This window comes from Tiliqua scincoides, chromosome 5, assembly GCF_035046505.1.
Source record: "Tiliqua scincoides isolate rTilSci1 chromosome 5, rTilSci1.hap2, whole genome shotgun sequence".
Lineage (NCBI taxonomy): Eukaryota > Metazoa > Chordata > Lepidosauria > Squamata > Scincidae > Tiliqua > Tiliqua scincoides.
Genome location: NC_089825.1, coordinates 32206739 through 32225876, shown reverse-complemented (window position 1 = coordinate 32225876; position 19138 = coordinate 32206739). Strand labels below are relative to the sequence as shown.

The 19138-nt window shown below is 41.0% G+C and overlaps 1 protein-coding gene across 4 annotated transcripts in view; it reads left to right on the top strand.

Moving 5' to 3' along the window:
- DGKB (diacylglycerol kinase beta) overlaps nucleotides 1-19138 on the top strand; it is a 271357-nt gene that overhangs the window by 26361 nt on the left and 225858 nt on the right. For all 4 annotated transcript variants that reach the window (XM_066627151.1, XM_066627149.1, XM_066627150.1 and 1 more), the window contains 6 exons: nucleotides 41-181; nucleotides 4068-4117; nucleotides 6932-7006; nucleotides 8928-9047; nucleotides 15438-15555; nucleotides 17717-17805. In XM_066627151.1, the coding sequence (XP_066483248.1) occupies nucleotides 41-181; nucleotides 4068-4117; nucleotides 6932-7006; nucleotides 8928-9047; nucleotides 15438-15555; nucleotides 17717-17805 (593 nt within the window). The remainder of the gene's footprint in view (nucleotides 1-40; nucleotides 182-4067; nucleotides 4118-6931; nucleotides 7007-8927; nucleotides 9048-15437; nucleotides 15556-17716; nucleotides 17806-19138) is intronic.

The following is a 19138-nucleotide window of genomic DNA, read 5'->3' as shown; positions in this document are numbered from 1 at the left end:
AAATAAATTCATAAAGAATATAACATGAATATTGTTTCAGGTTTGCGACTTACTAAAAGTATAACAACATCACGACCTCCATCACATCCCACTGTACGCGTGCCAGAAGTAATCCAGTTGAAAGACATTGTTTGTTATCTTTCCCTGCTTGAAAGAGGAAGGCCTGAAGACAAACTGGAATGTATGTACCATATGTGAAGCAAATAAATTGAGGAGTTTTTCTTTAAGTGGTCAATTCATCCGTTTGTGTCCTCTACTAAGAAGAAAAGATGTTCATATTTCATCATTGCCTAGCTGAGGTACAAAGGATGTTTCAAGTACTCTAAGAAAGTACAACTTCCAGTCAAGGCTTTATGACTCATGGATGAATCTTATAATAAGGTTATATTATATGATTTGTACCAATTCAAGTAAACACACTTGGTCAAAAAATAGACAGATGAAAGACTACAAATAAGGTTGCCCTTCTGCCTGCCATTCAACTTTCACTGTTCATTCCTTAGAGTGAGCCTGAAATGAGAGAATGAAATTGCTGTTCCCTTAGTTGTCTCATGGCCCAATCCTATCCAATTTTCAAGTGCTGGCGCTGCTGTGCTAAAGGGGTATGCACCGCTTCCTATGTTGGGAAGGCAGTCACAGAGGCCTCCTCAAGGTATGGGAACATTTGTTCCCTTACCTCGAAGTTGTATTGTGGCTGCACCAGTGCTGGAAAGTTAGATAGGATTGGGCCCTCAGTTCCCTCATGTCTCTTGTACTGTGAGAGAATGAAGCTGCGGTTTCTTAGCTGTTTCAGTTCTTGCATGTCTCTTCTACTGTGACTTCAGTTCTTTAGATAGTACACTTGGATTGGATTTAACAGTGTTTCGACCAGTGGTTTAGGCTTTAGTCACTGACCTCAGAATGTAACTCTTGTGTAAGATGTAGGCTAATTGTAAATATACCGATTTTTGAGGCTCTGTGTTTAACTCTTGGTTTAACTCTTGTATCTGACAATCCAATTAGATAGTATGGCTCCTTATTGATTGTCCCTGGTAAACAGAATGGGTTTGAACATTACAAAAACCTCTGCCAACCACATTTGTGAATGGTGCATGTGTTTGGGCATTGTTTCTTTTTAGTATCCCAAACTGATCTCAGGTTGCTCTACGGTGGTTGTTGTCATTTTTATCCAGACACACATAATAGGTATGTGATGTCATGTTTTACGTGGTCAGTACAAGAGACATGCTTTCCAGTTGTACAAGAGACGTGCTTTCATACATGTGTACTTGGTACTGAATACTTGTATGGAGAGCATGGCCCAGGCCGGTAACATGGCTATTCACTTGACTGATGGCAAAAGGTCTAAGATCCATAGGACAAGAGGGACCCATTTTTCATAGAGTCATGTAATCGTGCCCCCACCATGATATAACTAAACCATGAATGCTCCATGTTCAGACAGAAACATGTTTACTCTTTAAATTCAAATGAAATTTTCATAGCTCCAACATTCCAATGGAGCTATTGATTCCAAATCCTGATGGAACAGCACTGCACATACCTTGTGATCATAGCCACCTTCCAAAAGCATCCATCTTTGGAAAAGACATGTTTAGTAAAATAATGGAAAGACCCTGACTCCAGTGGTCCACACAAATCTCACAAATGGAGTCCAATCAAGGAGGTTTGTTTTATGAGCAAACAGTCTTCCAAAATAACGACTGCCCATTCAACTGGGTGAGAAAACAAAGAGAGACCCCAAGAGGGGTTTACAACTAACAAAAGAGGATTCTTTGCTTAGTTCAGACCACCTAAGGTCCCATAAAATTCAGCGGGGAAAAATCTAGAAAAACCCAGCACTTCTGAGTCTCATGTTGTTCATTCTTGTCTCGATCCCATAAACTGTCTTACTATTCACAGATTGTTAACCTGCTGGTCCTCCATTAAGCCACCCCCATTCCAATTTCCATCTAAGGACTACTTTGCCAGCTGGCACCCAGGATCGGTAACACTTTACTGCCCCATTTCCTTTCCAGCCCTTTTCTCTTCCTGAGTACAACTGAATCTGCTGAGCCAATGCACACTGGTCATCTAAGTTGTATGGGCACTCCTTCCCCTTCAATGCACTCCTTTCCCAGGCTCCCTTGCTCTGCTTCTCCCTGTGATTAAGGCTACTGCTAACATGGCTTGCAAGGGACTACTGCATAGCCCTCTTTCTGTCTTGAAAACTTCACTTTGCTCAGGGAGACTTGCTTGGCTGTGCTCCCCATCTGCCACTGTCCCTGCAATTCAATGCTGTCCAGCCTCTCAGAAATGAATTGGTAACCTTGGTCTTTGTGCAGTCTCACCAAAGACTTACAAACACCCTCTTTGCTTTCCTTGTCTCTGTCTCATGTTGGTTATATTAACTGCACAGTGTTTGTTAATCTCTCTTCTCTGTTGCAGTTCACAAAGTTCGGAATGTTGAATTTTGTCAAAATATGAATGGCTAATTCATTGATGCATAAGCAGTGCTTCACATTGGACCATGTGATTTACAATCCCAAAATTTGCACTGTGTGTTTGTGTGGGGGATTTCAGGAGAGGAAATTTCATGCATGATAGGAGAGTGGCTTATTTCTTAAAACCATTGTTGACATTCAGACCTGTTTGAAAGGTCCGTTCCTGGTCCCAAATGTGTAGGTGTGGTTTGGCTATTTAACGACAAGGGGCAGTCACCGTGCACATGGTCAAAACCTCTTTCTTTTGTTATTTGACATGCTTCAGGGCTATGTCCTGGCTCAAATTAAGCTTTGCCAAAGGTAATAAACTGTACAGATGCAGTGAATCACATGGTTAGCTTACAAAGCTGGCTTTATTAGTGACACAATGTAAGTAAAATGATACCTTTTTATTAAGCCAGTCTCTGCTGTTAAGGGCACGCTTTCAAAGTATGTGGTGATCTTCTGGCAGAGTAGGGGCACAGAAAGTAGCCTGAAAGTCATAAAGTCTTTCCAACAGATGTGAGTTCAATAAAACATATTACCTTACCTAGCTAATAAAAAGAGTCTTTGTGAGTCGAATGGCCAGTCATTGCACCTGTACAATTTATTATCTACTGTTGATGATGCAGTCTGTCTTTCAGATCCTGTTTTATGAATGCTGGTCTTTGAAAATCAGATCCGCGGAAAAGCTAGCAGTACTGCTTTTTTGCAACTACCGCTGAGCCCAAGATGTCACTTAAAGAAACTTAGAAACCAGTTAAGATGGAAAGCCTGTTGCAGGCCAGATCTGAGACTGCACTGATACAAACACTTTGGGTGCAACCCACCCATAGTTAAACAATTTTAGACTCCTGCTGTCCGAAATTACTCAAGTGCATTGAAATCATGGAGAGTTCAAAGAATGTTAAAGAATGGACACTGGCTGGATTGTGTCCATAGTATTAGATTTCCAGGTCTATAATTTTTCAAGATTTTCTTGCATTTTTTTTTTTTTTGTAGCAGCACACACTGTTATTAGTCTCTGCTGTGTAAATGTAGACAGTAGGCTCTATCTGCTGGAGGTTTCATTCATTGCAAGTTAAGAGATCTCAGTCTTGTCCTTATGTTGTGTTTTTAAATGAACTAGAGTTCATTCAGAGTTTGATTATTTTACAAGTCAAGTGTTGCCAGAGACAAGAAGATTAGGGCAGATGGTAGATTTAGGGCACAATCCAAGGTCTGACTTTGGAGGTCATAAGTCCCTTGCGCCGGTCCAGTTTGATTCTTGCATCTGCCATGAATGCGTAGGTGGGCTTAGGCAAGCTGCTCTGTTTCAAGTCTTCAGCTGCAATACGGGGATAATAATACTTCTCTACAGGGTTGGATTCCCTCAAGGTAATACATTAGGAGCACTTTGCAAACTCAGAAAATGCTGTACAAATCACTGTCAGGTGAGGAAAAGAGAGGCAATGCATGCTACTATAATGGATGTATTTTACTTTATATAATCTAATCCTGAGAACAAATGTCATTTTCAGGTCTACTAACTAAAGCATAAATCAAGTAAAAACAAGAGTCCACCCCTCATTTAGATAATGGTTTTAACATTTTCTTTCTTTTCAGTTATGTTTCGTTTGTACGACACAGATGGAAATGGCTTCCTGGATAGTTCGGTAATTTTATTTGTTTTAATCAGTTTTAATCAAAGACAGAAAGGACTGTTTTTAAAATTAAGGATTTAAAATAATATTGTCATAAGGAAGGCTTGTAACTTGGAAGAGGAACATTTATTTTTCATACTGAAGGTCCCATTCTTCAGGTAGGGCAGTAAAAAAAAATTCTCTGGAGAAACCCTGGAGAGCTACAACCAAACACTGTTGACAGTTTGGGCCAGTGTGGTATAAGGCACTTTACTTAAAAATGTTTGCTTATAAAATATTAGCAATAGTCCTGGAAGTAATTTTCACAAATGTATCTTGGATTTTTCTAGATTGTTATGCGGATGTTTTATAGGATCAGTGATACATTATTTTATACAACTTTTAGTGTGAAAAATTCACGTGAATGAGAAAATGATTAATTAGGAATAAATGAGATAAGGGTGTGATGATTTATCCTAAATAATTTGTCTCCAGCTGGTGCATTGGAACAAACAACTGGATCATAGGAATGAATGAAATGCTTTTCTGTAGGGTCAGACCACTAGTTCATTCTAACTCGGTATTATCTACATAAATTGGCAGAGGCTCTCCAGGGTTTCTAACAGGCACGTCTGCTACATTGCATGCAAAGCACATGCACTATCATGGAGCTAAGACTTCATCCCCAGCCTGAGATAATATTGGTTTCTCCTGAATTTCTGTTACCATACTTGGATAGTACACCTTTAAGGAATGGATCCCAAAATGCATGTTTGGGCTAAAAGTGGTCATGGATGTGGAAATATTGAGGACCACTGATCTTATTCAGTACAGGTCCAGCCTATTTATACACGGATTTTTTTATACATGGATTTGACTCAACAGGAGTGGCCCCTGCAAATGAGAAGGAATGTGCTGATCCCTGGAGAAGGGGGAAAATGCATCCCTTTAAAATCAGTTTAAAAACTGAACAGTCCTTTAACAATAGCCTCCTTAATGAGAGAGAGAGAGAGAGAGAGAGAGAGAGAGAGAGGGCAGCTGGCTGACAATCCATCAGTCCTTCTCTCTCCAGCGGACCCCTCCCTTCCCCCTGAGCAAGTGAAAGAAAGGCGATAGCTTTGCATTGGTGAAGGGAGGGGCTAGCTTGGAGGACGACTGATGAATGGATTGTCTTCTTAATGATTTTTATCTTGGAGTCACAAGGTCAGCAAGGCTGTTTTTCAATCACCTGAGCAAAGAAACTTTGTTTTTTAAATTGATTTGCTATAGTGTGTTTTTTGCCATCCACATGAGTGCTTGGAACAGAACCCACGCAAATAATGAGCCTCAACCTGTACATTCTAACTCAGTGAAAGGGCTGTGGTTTAGTGGAAGAATGAATGCTTTGCATCTATAAATCCCAGTTTTCCTGGCACCTGCAGGTAGGGTTGGTGAGGAATAAAAACCCTGAAAAAAACAATTCCTGGTGGTGGCAATAGTCAGATAGACCAATGATCTGACTTGGTATAAAAAAGCCTGTACATATTACAAAGGCTGGCTGGGTAATATCTTTGAAAATGGGTGAAGACATAAAACAGAATAGTATTCAATTTAAATAATATATTTCTAAATTAACCCCAGCAAGACCAGGACAGCCAGTGCACCGTGAGATGAAAAAGGTTGAAAATCACTGATCTAGTCTGTTAGTTCTGTAAAAAAAAATTTCAGTTCCTTTCTGCTTTCAGTTGAGCTTCAGCATTAGAACATTACTTCTATCTGGTGTATTGGTTTGTATCATCATGACTAAGCCTCATAAATTTCAATGAAAGTCACTCATAACTAGCAGCCCAGTCCTGAGCTTCCCCGTGCCTGCTGGAGCAGTGGCGCCAGAGCATCTACCACTGTATCCAGCAGGTGCCAGGAAGCATTCAAAGGTTTCCTTGGGGAAAGGGGACTTTCGTTCCCTTCCCTCGGGGAAAGCCCCAAGCCCCGCAATAGGACTTCTCAAGTCTGCGCTGTCTATTTTGCCTTCCAGCCCAACATGGAATTCAGATCCTGCCTCCTCCCACCCCAGTTCCTCTCCTGCCTCACCCTCCCTCCCGCCATCGTTCCACTCTCCCTCTGCCCCCCAGAGGCTGCACTGCTGCCCAGCTGTTGCACTCACCCCTGACAGTGGCGTGTCCGCTTTCTGCCAGCTCTTAGCCTGGCACCTGACTTGTGCAGGCCCAGCGCCAGCATACCCTTCTCTGAGGGTGCCGTAAACATGTTTTATGGCTTGTTTACAGCACCCAGCACAGTTGCCAGGGCTCAGTTCAGGCACTGTGCCGGTTTAGATTTGGGCCCTAAATTTCTTAGTTGTGACCAGGAGAGGTGGGATTTTTGGTGATAACAAATTAAAAACAAATAACACATTTCTGCATTTCTCATTTTTGTAAAACAAAAACCCAACATCTGTGAAAAATTAAAACAATTCTCTAATACATCTACTTATTCTCTAACACCTCTACATTATGTGGCTGCATCTTCTGACACTATGCCACCTATATTACCTACCTAGTACACTTTTAATGCAATTATAGTTTATAATTATAATTTATGAAAATGTGCTCATGTAATTAAAACACATAACACCGCTTTCTGCACTTCTAACTTTGGGAAACACCAAAGTCGATGAAAAACTGTTTTCACCCACCTCTACTAACTAGACTTAGGGTACAATCAACAAAAATACGTATTATGCCAATTAATATTATACAGTACACTTTTAATTTGTATCATAGTAGTTCAGTTGAATTTCAGAATAGCGAGGGAAATATGCATAACTTTATCTCATTACAAGTGGGTTTTTTGTTTTACGTTCACGCCTAGGAGCTGGAAAATATCATCGCTCAAATGATGCATGTCGCAGAATATCTGGAATGGGATGTCACTGAACTCAGACCAGTAAGCATTTACTCAGGTCAATGATTTAATTAATACTGGAAGTACCTAAGGACTGTTTTGAATAATTTAGTTATGGTTAATGCTTTGTATAGCACTGTAACTTGGAACTTGCTTCATGGAATCAAAGTAATAGAAAGGGAACTGGGTGTGGAAGGGAACTGTTTGGAAGTGATTGTGACTACAGCAGTGGTCCTCAGACTGTTAAGCACTGCAATCCATTTTGTCCTTTGTAGTAGGTTGTGATGCAATACCCAGGAGGCCCTGAAGGTCTGTTCTGGTTTGTGCTGGGCTTGTGACCCACTCTACAGGCCTCCTGTGGGCTTCAGAATGGCTTACAAAAGCATACAGAAGCTACTTCTGGTCAAACTGCAAGTTGACTCTGAAAGCCAGAAGTTGCTTCTGGATGCTTCAGGGGGGCATTTTGAGGCCTGCAGAGGCCTCTAGAGTGGGTTGTGAGCCCAGCATAACCCAGAAGAGGCCTCCAGAGCATCCCAATGAGGCATCACATCACCTGCCCCCTTCCGAAATGGTTCCGATTGAGCCAATCAAGTGCAAGTGTGGGTGAGAGGGCCCATCCTGTGATCCACTGCATATCGGCTCGCGATCCACCAGTGGGTCGCAGTTCACACTGGGAAACACTGGACTTAGAGAGTGGATGTAAGAGTGGATGTAAGGGTCCTGATAGGAGCTTCCATTAGCTCCAGCCATATTAAGGCAGTTGCTCAGGTATGGAAATAATGGAAAGTTCAAGATGAAATTTGTATGTTCATATTTCTTGGGAAATTGATAAAATTTTTAAAATTTAATAATCTGGCAAGTACCTTCATTGCCTTTAAACTTGGAATCCCACAAGGAAAAGTTGGTTTAGACAGAACACGTAAATATTGGTTTAAATATTTTGTTTAGTTATTAGACTGAGATTGATAACAAGTTATGTACTGCACATAGCAGGTAGGATTTAACAAAGGCAATCCAACATATAGTCATAGGCTTGTTTTGCAGTTCCCGAAATGGTGGTTTGTGTACTGAAAAGGTTATCATGATTTGTTTTCTATCTTTACTTGTTTCGTTTTTCTTGTGGTATAGTGCAGTAGTGCTACTGTGCTGATGGAGCGACTGCTCTGCTGGCACAGGCTGTTGCAAATGTGATGTGGAGCATGTTGAGATAGCATAGAAGTTAGTAGCTGTGGTGGGAAGGCTTGTTCAGGCCGCGATGTGTGCCGTAGAAGGTAAAATCTGTGTTGAGTGGCAGGCATGGGGGAGGGTGGGAAGGGAGTGCAATGGGGCAGAGGGATGGGCCATGTTGGGGGTGAGGATTGGAGGATCATTCCAGGTTGGGGGTGGAATAAGCAGCAGCTGTGCATGCCGTATCCCCCTTCCTGGGTCAGATCTGCCAACATGGATCCCACTCATACTCACACCAGTGATTTAGCAGGCCCAGGTCTCAGTAGCCCTGTAGCGGTGGCTGGGGCTTAACCCAGAGCAAGGGGATGAATGTCTCCTTATCTCGAGGAGTCCGCCAGCGTTCCAGCTTCCTCCATAGAATGCAGTGGAGCCTGCACTGGAGCCACTGCATCATGTGGCTGAGGTTAGATAGGATTGGTTGCCCTTTATGCAACTTGTTTTTAAAAATGGGAAATTTCCAAATCTTCTGAGCCAAAGAAGAAGTACTAGTGAAGGGTTAAATAAAAGACAATGGAAGAATTTAAAAAGGAAAAACAGAAATGGTCACTAATCATATTGCTTATTGTTTTAATAAAATGTGAAAAAATGTACCATGTGAAAAAATGTACCTCTTTTTCCAAATAAACAATACAAGATAGGGTTCCTTTTATAATAAACAGATTACAGGTTCCATGTATTCTTTATCTTGATGCTGTTTCTTACAATCTAACTCACTACTTTTCTTTCTATTCTACAGATTCTTCATGAAATGATGGAAGAAATTGATTACGACCATGATGGCACTGTTTCTTTGCAAGAATGGATCCAGGGAGGAATGACTACAATCCCACTCCTAGTATTGCTTGGTTTAGAGAATGTAAGAATCAACATATGATCATTGATAACTGAAAAGCAATGGGGGTGAAAACTTCATCTGTGTTAGCATTGCTTTTTTACTATTGGGTGTTACCAACTCGTGGACACCTGTAGTGGACATAGTACATCTGTGGTCATGTGGAAGCTGCCTTTCTAGGACTGATCTTCCTCTTATCCATTTGAGTGTGGAAATCTGGAAAGATGGAAAGGCTGTCCAAAACTATCATAGGCTATCTCTCTTGGCACGAGTTAGAATGAAGAAACTTCTTATAAGAAATCTTGCATGGCTGTAATTGTGGTCCTGGAGAAATAAGCATTCTAAATTCATGGCTAAATTCATGGCTGTGGGCTGAAGAAAAAGCCAAAAGTCACACACAGTTGAGAAGATGCACTATTCAGTGTGCAGTGGCTGAGATGGTCAACAAGCTCATGGAACGAATGCAGCCACTTTATGTAAATGCCTGAAGATATTGAGTCTGGGCATCTTTACTTGCCTGGAGATGTTACATGGAAGCTGTTCTCCCAGTCTGTGGTCTAGTAGCAGCGTTGACTCATCCAGCACTACTTTGTTCAGTGTTTTGAAGCCCTGGTGAATAGCACCACCACAGCAACACGTAGATTTCACCTAAGTTTCTTTTCATTACTCCTTGAATCATTCTTGGAAGCCTTGTCCCTTGGAAGCCTCTTCCAAGCTCACTAGTTTCTGATAATAAGAGACTTTGCACTTTGAAATTTATCCTAGTCTGTTTAAACCTTAAAAAAATTATATTACAAACTTTGCAATGCCTCTGGATTGCACCCACAGTTGTCTAACTTATTAAGCAGATCTTTTTTCAGTTAAGAGAAACCAAACAAACAAATGGAAGCACATTTATTAAATGACTTCAATAAAAATAAAAATCTGATCTTACAGTAACTATCTTATTTTCATCAGCTTTTAATTTCTTTTTACTTTATGCTTGTACACTTTCTTTTTCAGACAAAGCTACTATTAGAATAAATGAGGAATTTGTCTTCAGAGCAGCTGCAAAGTTGACTACTAATAGTAATAATTATTATAATTACATTTCTATGCCACCTTACTATTGCAATTAAGATGCTGAACAAAACAATAAAAATACAGAACAATTACATTTTAATTGATTAATCACTGGGTCATATTTACATAATGCACACACTATTACAATTTTTTTGCTTTGTAAAAGTCAGTAGAAACAAGCAGTTCAAAATTCACAGAATACACTTATTGTCTACCTTAATATTTACCCAAGAAGTCTTTGTTGATTGCTCCTGTAAGTGAATCAAGTATTTCAGCTTTCTTTTCAATATTTTCAACATAATGAGCTATATTTATTTAGATTAGGTGGTCTGATGTACTTTGCAGTCATAATTTTAATACAGTTATCATGCACGTTCATTCACAGAGAAATACCATTCCATAAATACTTCCTAATATAATGTGAAATTTGTTTAATTTCTGCTTCCATTTCCACTGATGAAGTTCAATATTGTTAATTGATATTGTTCACCTGATCTCAGAAGCTAAGCAGGGTCAGGCCTGATTAGTACTTGGATGGGAGACCGCCTGGGAATACTGGGTGCTGTAGGCTTATACCATAGTCTTTCGAGACTGAAGGTTGCCAACCAACCATTGTTCACCTTATTTGATGTTGGATTGTCCTATTGACAAACTGGCTTTTCATAGCAAAAATGTCTTCTTTACACAGTATGTATCTTTTCAGTTCAGCTAATTCTCTTCTGCTCCACTTTTTCTTCTTAACAAATTTACAGGATATTTGATCTGGAAGTTTTCAGTCCACTAAGTACTAATTGAGAATGTCATGATATGCAATTCTCAATTAGAAGTGCTGCCAGTGAATACGTAGGCTAGTTGTTCCTCAATATGCAACTTTTGGGTCCAAAATAGGAATGGGAAATTCGTTCTCAGAAGTAGCCATTTGTACAGACAGAAGAGATGTGTCTGTCTTTTTGTACTTGTTCGCTAGTTTGAAAGATGTGTCTACAGTTCAACTGTATACATTTTGCTTCTGAGCTGATCTTTTGGATACAGTGTGGGGAAACATTTGTGATTAACCCAGTACTTTCAGTAATACAGCCTGGTCTTAAAACTGTAAATACTTTGAACGGGGTGGATTGATTGCTGTGCCAGCTCAGTGTATCAAATGTTATGCCAGTATGTGCTGCAGATATAAGAATCTTTGGGCCAGTTCATACATGATATGGGCTTCTGCAGGTTGGGCCTTGTGTAGCACCCTATTTGTGTGAACTTGCACTTGTGTCATATCTGTGCAGCTACCTTAAATTGCACAGCAGAGATTCAGAAGAGTGTCACTACCATTAAGGGAATTGTGGTGGTTCCATGTACGCAGTTCTTGCACAATCATTGGCTCATGTTAATGGGTCCAGTACAAAGTAATAGACTTTTTTTTGGAAGTATGCTTGCTAACGTTTATAACCTGTGTTGTCTTTCTCTGCCACTAGGTGTCAGAGTTGCACTGCAGTTGCAGCTGATTCATATCTAAGATGGATCTGATTTTAAAAGCCTTATAGTCTATGAATGTGTTAAAAGTATGATCAAGCTGCTGGGTTTTATAATTTGGCACCCTTCCTTAAACTACTTTTCTTATGGAAAGGTAGGTTCAGAGAAAAGAGAATTGTTGCCAAGTTGTCTCCTGAGACCCACAAGAAAGTTTACAGCCCAGTCCTATTTGGATGCCATGCAGATGTTGCATTGGCAACAGTTATATCCTAAGCATGTCCAGGTAAAGCATGCAGGTGCATCCCTCCAGTAACTCTCATGTGGCACATCCTGATAACACCAATAGCATCCATGGAAACCCTAACCTAGGCTGTCACCCAGGGATATATAGGCGTACTTGTGCAATGTTGATACGTCATCAAAGGAGCCAATCACTGCATCCGCCCAGATCTAATCCTTATGGCCAGAGAAGCACTGCTGAGGTGAACTGAGCAGGGGGCAAGTACAGGGACGGTGAGCAGCCACTAATGGTCCCTTCACCAGCCATTAGGAATCAGCAGCACTGCAACAGGCGCCACCGCCAAACACGAGGAGATGCCTCAAGGACACCACGCATGTAAGAATGTGTGTGCACACACATGCAAAAAGCATGACACAAGGATGCCACATCAGGCACACCCCCGAAGGAATGAGTGTGGCATCAGCTGCAAGTGAGCAAAGAACTGCTAGGTGTTCTGCGCCCAGGGTCAAGTCTTACCTCACTCACTGAAATGCACAGATCCTATGCCCTTTGCTTTACTGTTGGCACCTGCTGGTGTAGCTGTCAATATACAACCGCATCAGGGAGTAGCTGGATTCACACTGTAGGTAGGCTGTAGGCTTTCTGCATGATTCTGCATGGTGTCTTCATATCTGTGACAACTATCTCCGGGGAGCAAGGAGAAACAGAGAGAGCAGATCAGTTTTGGTGGTGTTTGTGAAATGTGGAGTTTGGATAGCCTACTACTCCATTCATTTTCAGACGCTAGATGAAGATTTGAATCTTTTGGACGTGATGTACTAGTGCCCACTTAAGGTTTTGGAGGCCCCGAAACAAAAACCTGTACTGGACTACCTGTGGTATCCCCCTTCCAGCAGCCTGCGATCCGCACTGTGCAGTACCACTGCTGCTGGTACAGAGGCTGACTGGACCAACCTCCTGACACTACCCCTTGCTTATGTCTGTCTTCTGCTGCAATTGCTGATGGAGGGGTTCTCAAATTCCTTGGGACTAAAACTCCCAAGTTAAGTTGTGGGAGTGCGGGGGGCGGGAATGCAGTGACATGATTCCCAGGATCACGCTGCAGTCCAGGGGGCAGGGGCTTTCTTGTACTAGCACAAGGCAGCAGCAGGCTCCTGGGGCTGCAGGGAACCCCACAGAAGCCTCTGCAGAGCTCCCCTAGCTGTGGAGACTGACCCATTTCTGGTTTCACGATCGCATACCAGAAGTTGGGCCATGATCTTTCCTGTTACAGTCTCCACAGCTTCAGGAACCCTGCCCCCAGGAGCCTGCTGCTGCCTTGCGCGAGTACAAGAAAGCCCCTGTCAGCCAAAAGTGGTGCGATCATGGGGATTGCATCGCTACCTTCCCCCCTCTTAAAGGAATACAGCCAGAAGTTGCAACGCCCCAGTTTGATAACCTCTGTGCTAATGTGATGAAGTTAGTTGTTATATTTGCTAAGCTTTAAATAGGAGGGAACCTTGGGTGTGTCCCAGTATAGAGCAGGGTGCACAAAAACCAGTAGACACAGCAGAGTCTTTGAATTAGCAGTTGTCTATTAGAGCAAGGAGTCACACAAAGAGTAGTCAAGATACAGTCCAGGTCATACACGTAGAGTACAGCCTTACCTTATCCAAATCAGTATCCACAAAGCACAGTCAGTTTGAGGTCCAAAGCACATTCATATATACACACACAGTTAGCAGTTCATCAAAGTCTCCAGCAGCAGTATCACAGTTTAACACCTACTGCCCTGGTGGAGCTACAGACTGGGGTTTAAGTAGTCTGAGCACCCAATCACATTCTGCTCTGTCAGCTAGGGTGTGGCAGGCTCAGGTGCAGGGTAATTCTGCTGACTCAGTATGACTCAGCTGCCTGCAGCTTTCCATGAAACAACTAGTTAGCTTTGTATCTGGCTCAGCATGGGCAGAGAGCTAACAATATTTGCTTTTATTGCTATCAGTGTTGCATTTTAGTACTGTTGTAGTACATGTTGTTAGTTGCTCTGAATCTGCTGAGAAAAGTGGGTAGAACTTTTCACAAAGTAGATGGATGACAAAACTGTTCTGAACATTTGCTTCATTGTGGATTGTTGTTGTTCCTCAGGTTCTCCACAGGAGGGAGTAGCTTTTGTTCTTTTGAGAAACTGCTTTCTGGAAACTTTACTTTGCATCTACATAGCACACCTAGTTCTTAAACCAAGTTGAAAATTTATGCCTATCAATGTTTCTGCATAACCCAGAATGATTTTTGTAATCCTAAATCATTCAAAAGTAAATGTTGTAGACCTCACTCTATCTCTGTAGTGAGAAATAAAGAATTGGCTGCAGTTCATTTGGAATTTGCTGCTTGTTCCTTAATTCACTGGGATTTAGTAAAAGACATTTGTTAGCTACTCTTTATGTTAGATTAAAATTTAAACAATGCAAATGATGGAGAGGTGTTCTTTCCCTACTTGCCAGCAATCCTGCAATGCAAATAAAATAGCAATGGTGCAAAGTTGCTAAGCCGACTCTACCTATTTTTTTTATGTGGCTTTAATTGAGCAAGATGCTATGAGGTACCTTGGAGGTCCCTTTTGGGAGTGGGGGCAGAAAGGTAAGATATAAATTCCAGAATAAATAAATAGATTTTCTTTGCAAATTAATTTATGGTGATATTGCAAAGCCGACTTTTTCTTTCTAGAAATTAGTTTGAGTTACAAGTATACATAATTATACGTAGCACTGAACGTGGCTGATACTTGGCAGTAAACCAGAACAAAAATCTAATTTGCTAATTTCTAAAAGTGCATTGTATTCATGAAATGGATTGGTGGATTGGTTGCAGCCTGTAACACACTTAAGTATTTTAATTGGCAGAACACCCACATTCAAGACTTGTTTGTTTCTCTGATAAGGAAAATGCCAGCTAAGTAGGCCCATATGTTCTGTTCAAATGGAGGCGAAATCACATGTAGTGGCCATTCTTTTGAATAAATGGCAAAAATTAAACTGCTTTGAAACTAAAAATGTATCTTCATTAAGTATTTTATATTAATTTTAATAGAGTAAATTTGGGGGGTAGGGGTGGAAACAGGGTGATGTCTCTTCTCTCTTTTATGGATTGTTGACCAGTTCAGTCAGTTTTGGAGTGAAAGTTTCAATTGAACTTTAATTTGGACATGCTGATCTTGGGATACCTTCCATTAGTTGACTAATTTGTTGGAAGCACGGAAGCCCAAAAGAAGAAAAGACTTTAAATAAAAATGTGGCCATATATGTTTGGAGGTGAATAAGGAGCCACTCATAAAAATAGGGACCTTTCGTATTATTTCTTGCTTGTGTGTGTATATCCCTGGGGCAGATCACTATTCATTTTTGTTAACATGAAAAGATTGTGTTACAGTCTTGACTGTTTGGTAAGCTAGTGAAAGGTTTTGGAAAGAACTCTGGGCTTCCAAAAACTCGTGTTACTATATCTGTGCGTGTCTGTTTGACTGAATTATGTTGTGATCTCTTGCAAATTAATAAATGAAGAAGCAGATTGTCTTTTATGTTTCTTGAGTCAATTTCAATTTTTTATTGGCACTTATAGGTTTCAGTGTTTATGCCATGAAATGAGATCCATTTCTTTTTTTATGTCCTCTACAGAATGTGAAGGATGATGGGCAGCATGTATGGAGACTGAAACATTTCAACAAACCTGCTTACTGTAATCTTTGCTTGAACATGTTAATAGGAGTTGGCAAGCAGGGCCTCTCTTGTTCCTGTAAGTATCTGCTCTGGTTAGCTCTGGTTAGCTCTACAGGTCTAGCTCATCTTCCCAGTTAAATGTGCAAGCTTTCTCTAGACCCAGAGCTCTCTCAGACTTCATCATAGTGAGTATCCTTAGGAGGAGGAGAAAAAAAAATATTTTTGATCCACTGCAAAGTCTAATACTTATATTTTATTTAACCCATTTTTGCCTGGCCCGCAAGTGTACACATTTTGTCTCTGTTGTGTATATGCAACGTTGGGTAGAAATGGCTAAAAAAAGCCCCAAAAGCAGTCTTTTAAAAACTAAACACAACTTTCAGGTTGATAAAGTATGCCAATAAAAACACATAGCTTTATTTGGCATCAGGTTATTGAACTGGAAGGATGCTTTCACTTCTGCATCCTTAACAGCAAGGGAGATTTGCCCCTGTAAAAAAGAGGCTCACCACTCACTCTAAGGAAAGTTACTGATTGGTACCGCCTGTTATCTTCAGATCAGTGTGGCTGCCAGGCTAGGATGGTTCAAAAAATGAATCCATGCTTCTTTTAAAATTATTAAGGTATAATTATCACACCTCATTTGAGTGGCACTTCTGCAACGTCCTCTGCTCATATTGTTCACCTTGATTTTGTTGCTTACGCCTTGTATGTTTTTCTCCCTTCATGTTGCTATTTGGTAGTTGATATGTTTGTAAATCCGTACATAATGTATGTAATTCTCTGTAATTCTTCATTTGTTAATAAAATCACTCCCATTTTCTCAGTACATTTCCATCTGTTTCACTTCCTCTCCAGTATAATCCTGCAAGACTCATGTATCTAATGTGTATATAGGTACTACACTGTTGTATAAAGTAAACCCATCATTGGTTTACTTTGGACCATAGGACCAAAGGACCATTCATAAATCCTAATGCCAATCTTCGTTTTAAAAATTGAATTATCTGTGAAATACACATTTATGAATCCACAGTCATGCTTTTGCATCCATTTCTGCTTATGGTAGACAGCTTCATTCCCCCCCCCCTTTTCTAAAAATTGACACTCGCCTCTCTGAATATTTTTGAAGCATTGCTTGGGGGTTCATTAAAGTGTGACTGGGAGATGGAGGAGGGGATTCAGGAGGCTGTGGCGGGCTACACATCCCTCTGTAGCCAATCAACCAAGTTGCTCCCTGCTGTGTGTCTGATTAATAGCTGCCCCTCCCACTGGGTCTGTGAAATAAGTGCAAGGAAGGTGTTCAGAAGGACTTAGTGCTTGGTTACTGTCGAATCCGAAAGCTTATTTGAAGCTGAAGAAATGTTTGTTTTCTTCCCCCCCCTTTTTATGACTGAACAGTTAGCATGTTACTTTTTTCATAAAAGGATAGTATTCAAGAGTTTTATTATAACTCTTGAATACTATCCTTTTATGAAAAAAGTAACATGCTGACTGTTTAGTCATAAAAAGGGGGAAAGAAAGACACACGATAGCAGTGTGCCATAATTGAAGCCAAGCAAGGTTTACATCATAAACTGGCACAGTTATGTTAAAAAGAGCATTCGCTTTATATATAAAATTGGTCAACAAAGAAAGGCATGTTAAAAGGTGATGTGATGTGGAGTGGAGATTAAGGACCTTCAGCTTTTCCATTTCATGGAGAGTAGCAAAGTTCACGCGACTTGAACTTTACATGATGAAATGAAGAGATTGGCAACAATTGCAATGTGGAAACACAACTAATCAGCCATTTGAGGATGATAAATCAATAGAGAGAATAACACAAATTTGCCTTTTGCATTTAGGTTGCCAGCTGTTTTCATGCCTGTAGGTTTTTAAGATATAGATTTCTCCCTCTTAGCAAATGACACAAAAGCATTTGGCAGTCATCAATTTGTCTTCAATTTTTTTTCGTTTAGGAATTATTGCGAACATTTTAGCGACGGGTGATTTAATTAAGCATTTCCTGCTCAGCCATGAAAAGTATTCTTTGATTCTTCCCCTGACCGGGTTACAAACTATTTCCTTTATTAAATGACTTTTTTTTTCTGTTCCGAAACTACTGGCTTGATTTGAGTTTTCGTAGTGCAAGAAGACAGATTAGTAGTTGATGAATGGAGCTAAAGTTGCTTTGTTCATAACAATATGGTAGAAAACAGTGGCAGTAACACAGTGAATGTGTGATGCTCTTTCAGTTTGCAAGTACACAGTCCATGAACGTTGTGTTTCCAGAGCACCTGCTTCTTGTATCAAAACATATGTGAAATCCAAAAAGAACACTGAGGTAAGACAGCACTATTGTTTGCACTAAGTGTTTGTGAGGGTGGGGAAAAGTTTGAGGGCATTTCATGATAGCTCTGTAGGGGTGTGTTTGAGTCTTAAAGGAATCTAAGTTCCTAGCAAGTATGTGTTTCTGGATCAGTTTTCAAAATGGTTTGCAATTTACCAGTCTCCTTGTTCATCAGTTCCCTTCACTATGCAAGCAACCTCTCTCCCTTAGGGCGCAGTCCTAACCAACTTTCCAGCACTGACATAGTTATTTAGGAATTATTGTGAACATTTTAGCAATGGGTGATTTAATTAAGCATTTCCTGCTCAGCCATGCAGTCGGGGTACAGTTATGGAGGCCTCTTCAAGGTAAGTCAATGTTTATTCCCTTACCTTGCATTGTCTTTATGTCAGTGCTGGAAAGTTAGTTAGGATTGCGACCTTACACCTGTAAGAGGAGTAATTGGGGGCAAAAGAGATCAAAAATGCCATGCCTTGCCTGGATCATATTTGTAAATTTTTCAACGATCCCTGCAGGGAATAACATTTCTTGATATTTTCAGGAGCATCATTTCTGGAGTTGAACAGAATGAGCGTCCTGTGTGCCTGCTGAGGAAAAAAAATTAAAACAAAGACAAAATAATCAAATACTCAACAATTCAGAGACCAGCCTTTATCTTCCACCCCCATCTCCGATAAAGCAGCACCAAAATGCCTACACAAAGCGAGGCTTCCTGGGTGAAGATGAGTCTCAAAGATAGAGAGAAGACTGTGAAGCAAGCCCTAATATGCAAGGAAGCAATAGCCTCGGAGAAGGGCTGCTCTGTTGGTTGAACTCCCTTTCTAGGAGGGATGGTGTTCAGACATCCTAATCCTAGCTCTCCATTCAGTCATAACATGCTGCATCACCAATGAAGCAGGTGTTGCATGCTGTGATGGTCTGAGGGGGGGGGGTGTGAGGAGAGAGATAAGTAAATTAGCTTTTTGTCGGTCCCCTGGTGGTCAATGGGTCTTGTTGGACCCAAGGCACCTCTTTTGCTGGTGTCTGAGGAGAGTCAGGAGGTGGATCTGGGAAAGGGCGGATAGAATCCAGCTCGTGCAATAGCTACCAAGATCTACCCAGTTCCTCCCCTGAACTGACCACAACCCTCCCACTGCTGCTCTGAGACAGTTGAAGTGGTCCATTGGTTGGGCCCCCACAGCCTCTGACCATTTGCAGTGGTGGGTCCAAAGTGCCTGATGTTGGCACATGTTTCACACCACTGTAATTGAACTTGCAGTGGCAGATCACAGGATCCACTGCCTAAGATAGGGTTGGGTCATTAGAGAAAGGGAAGTGGATGAGAAGG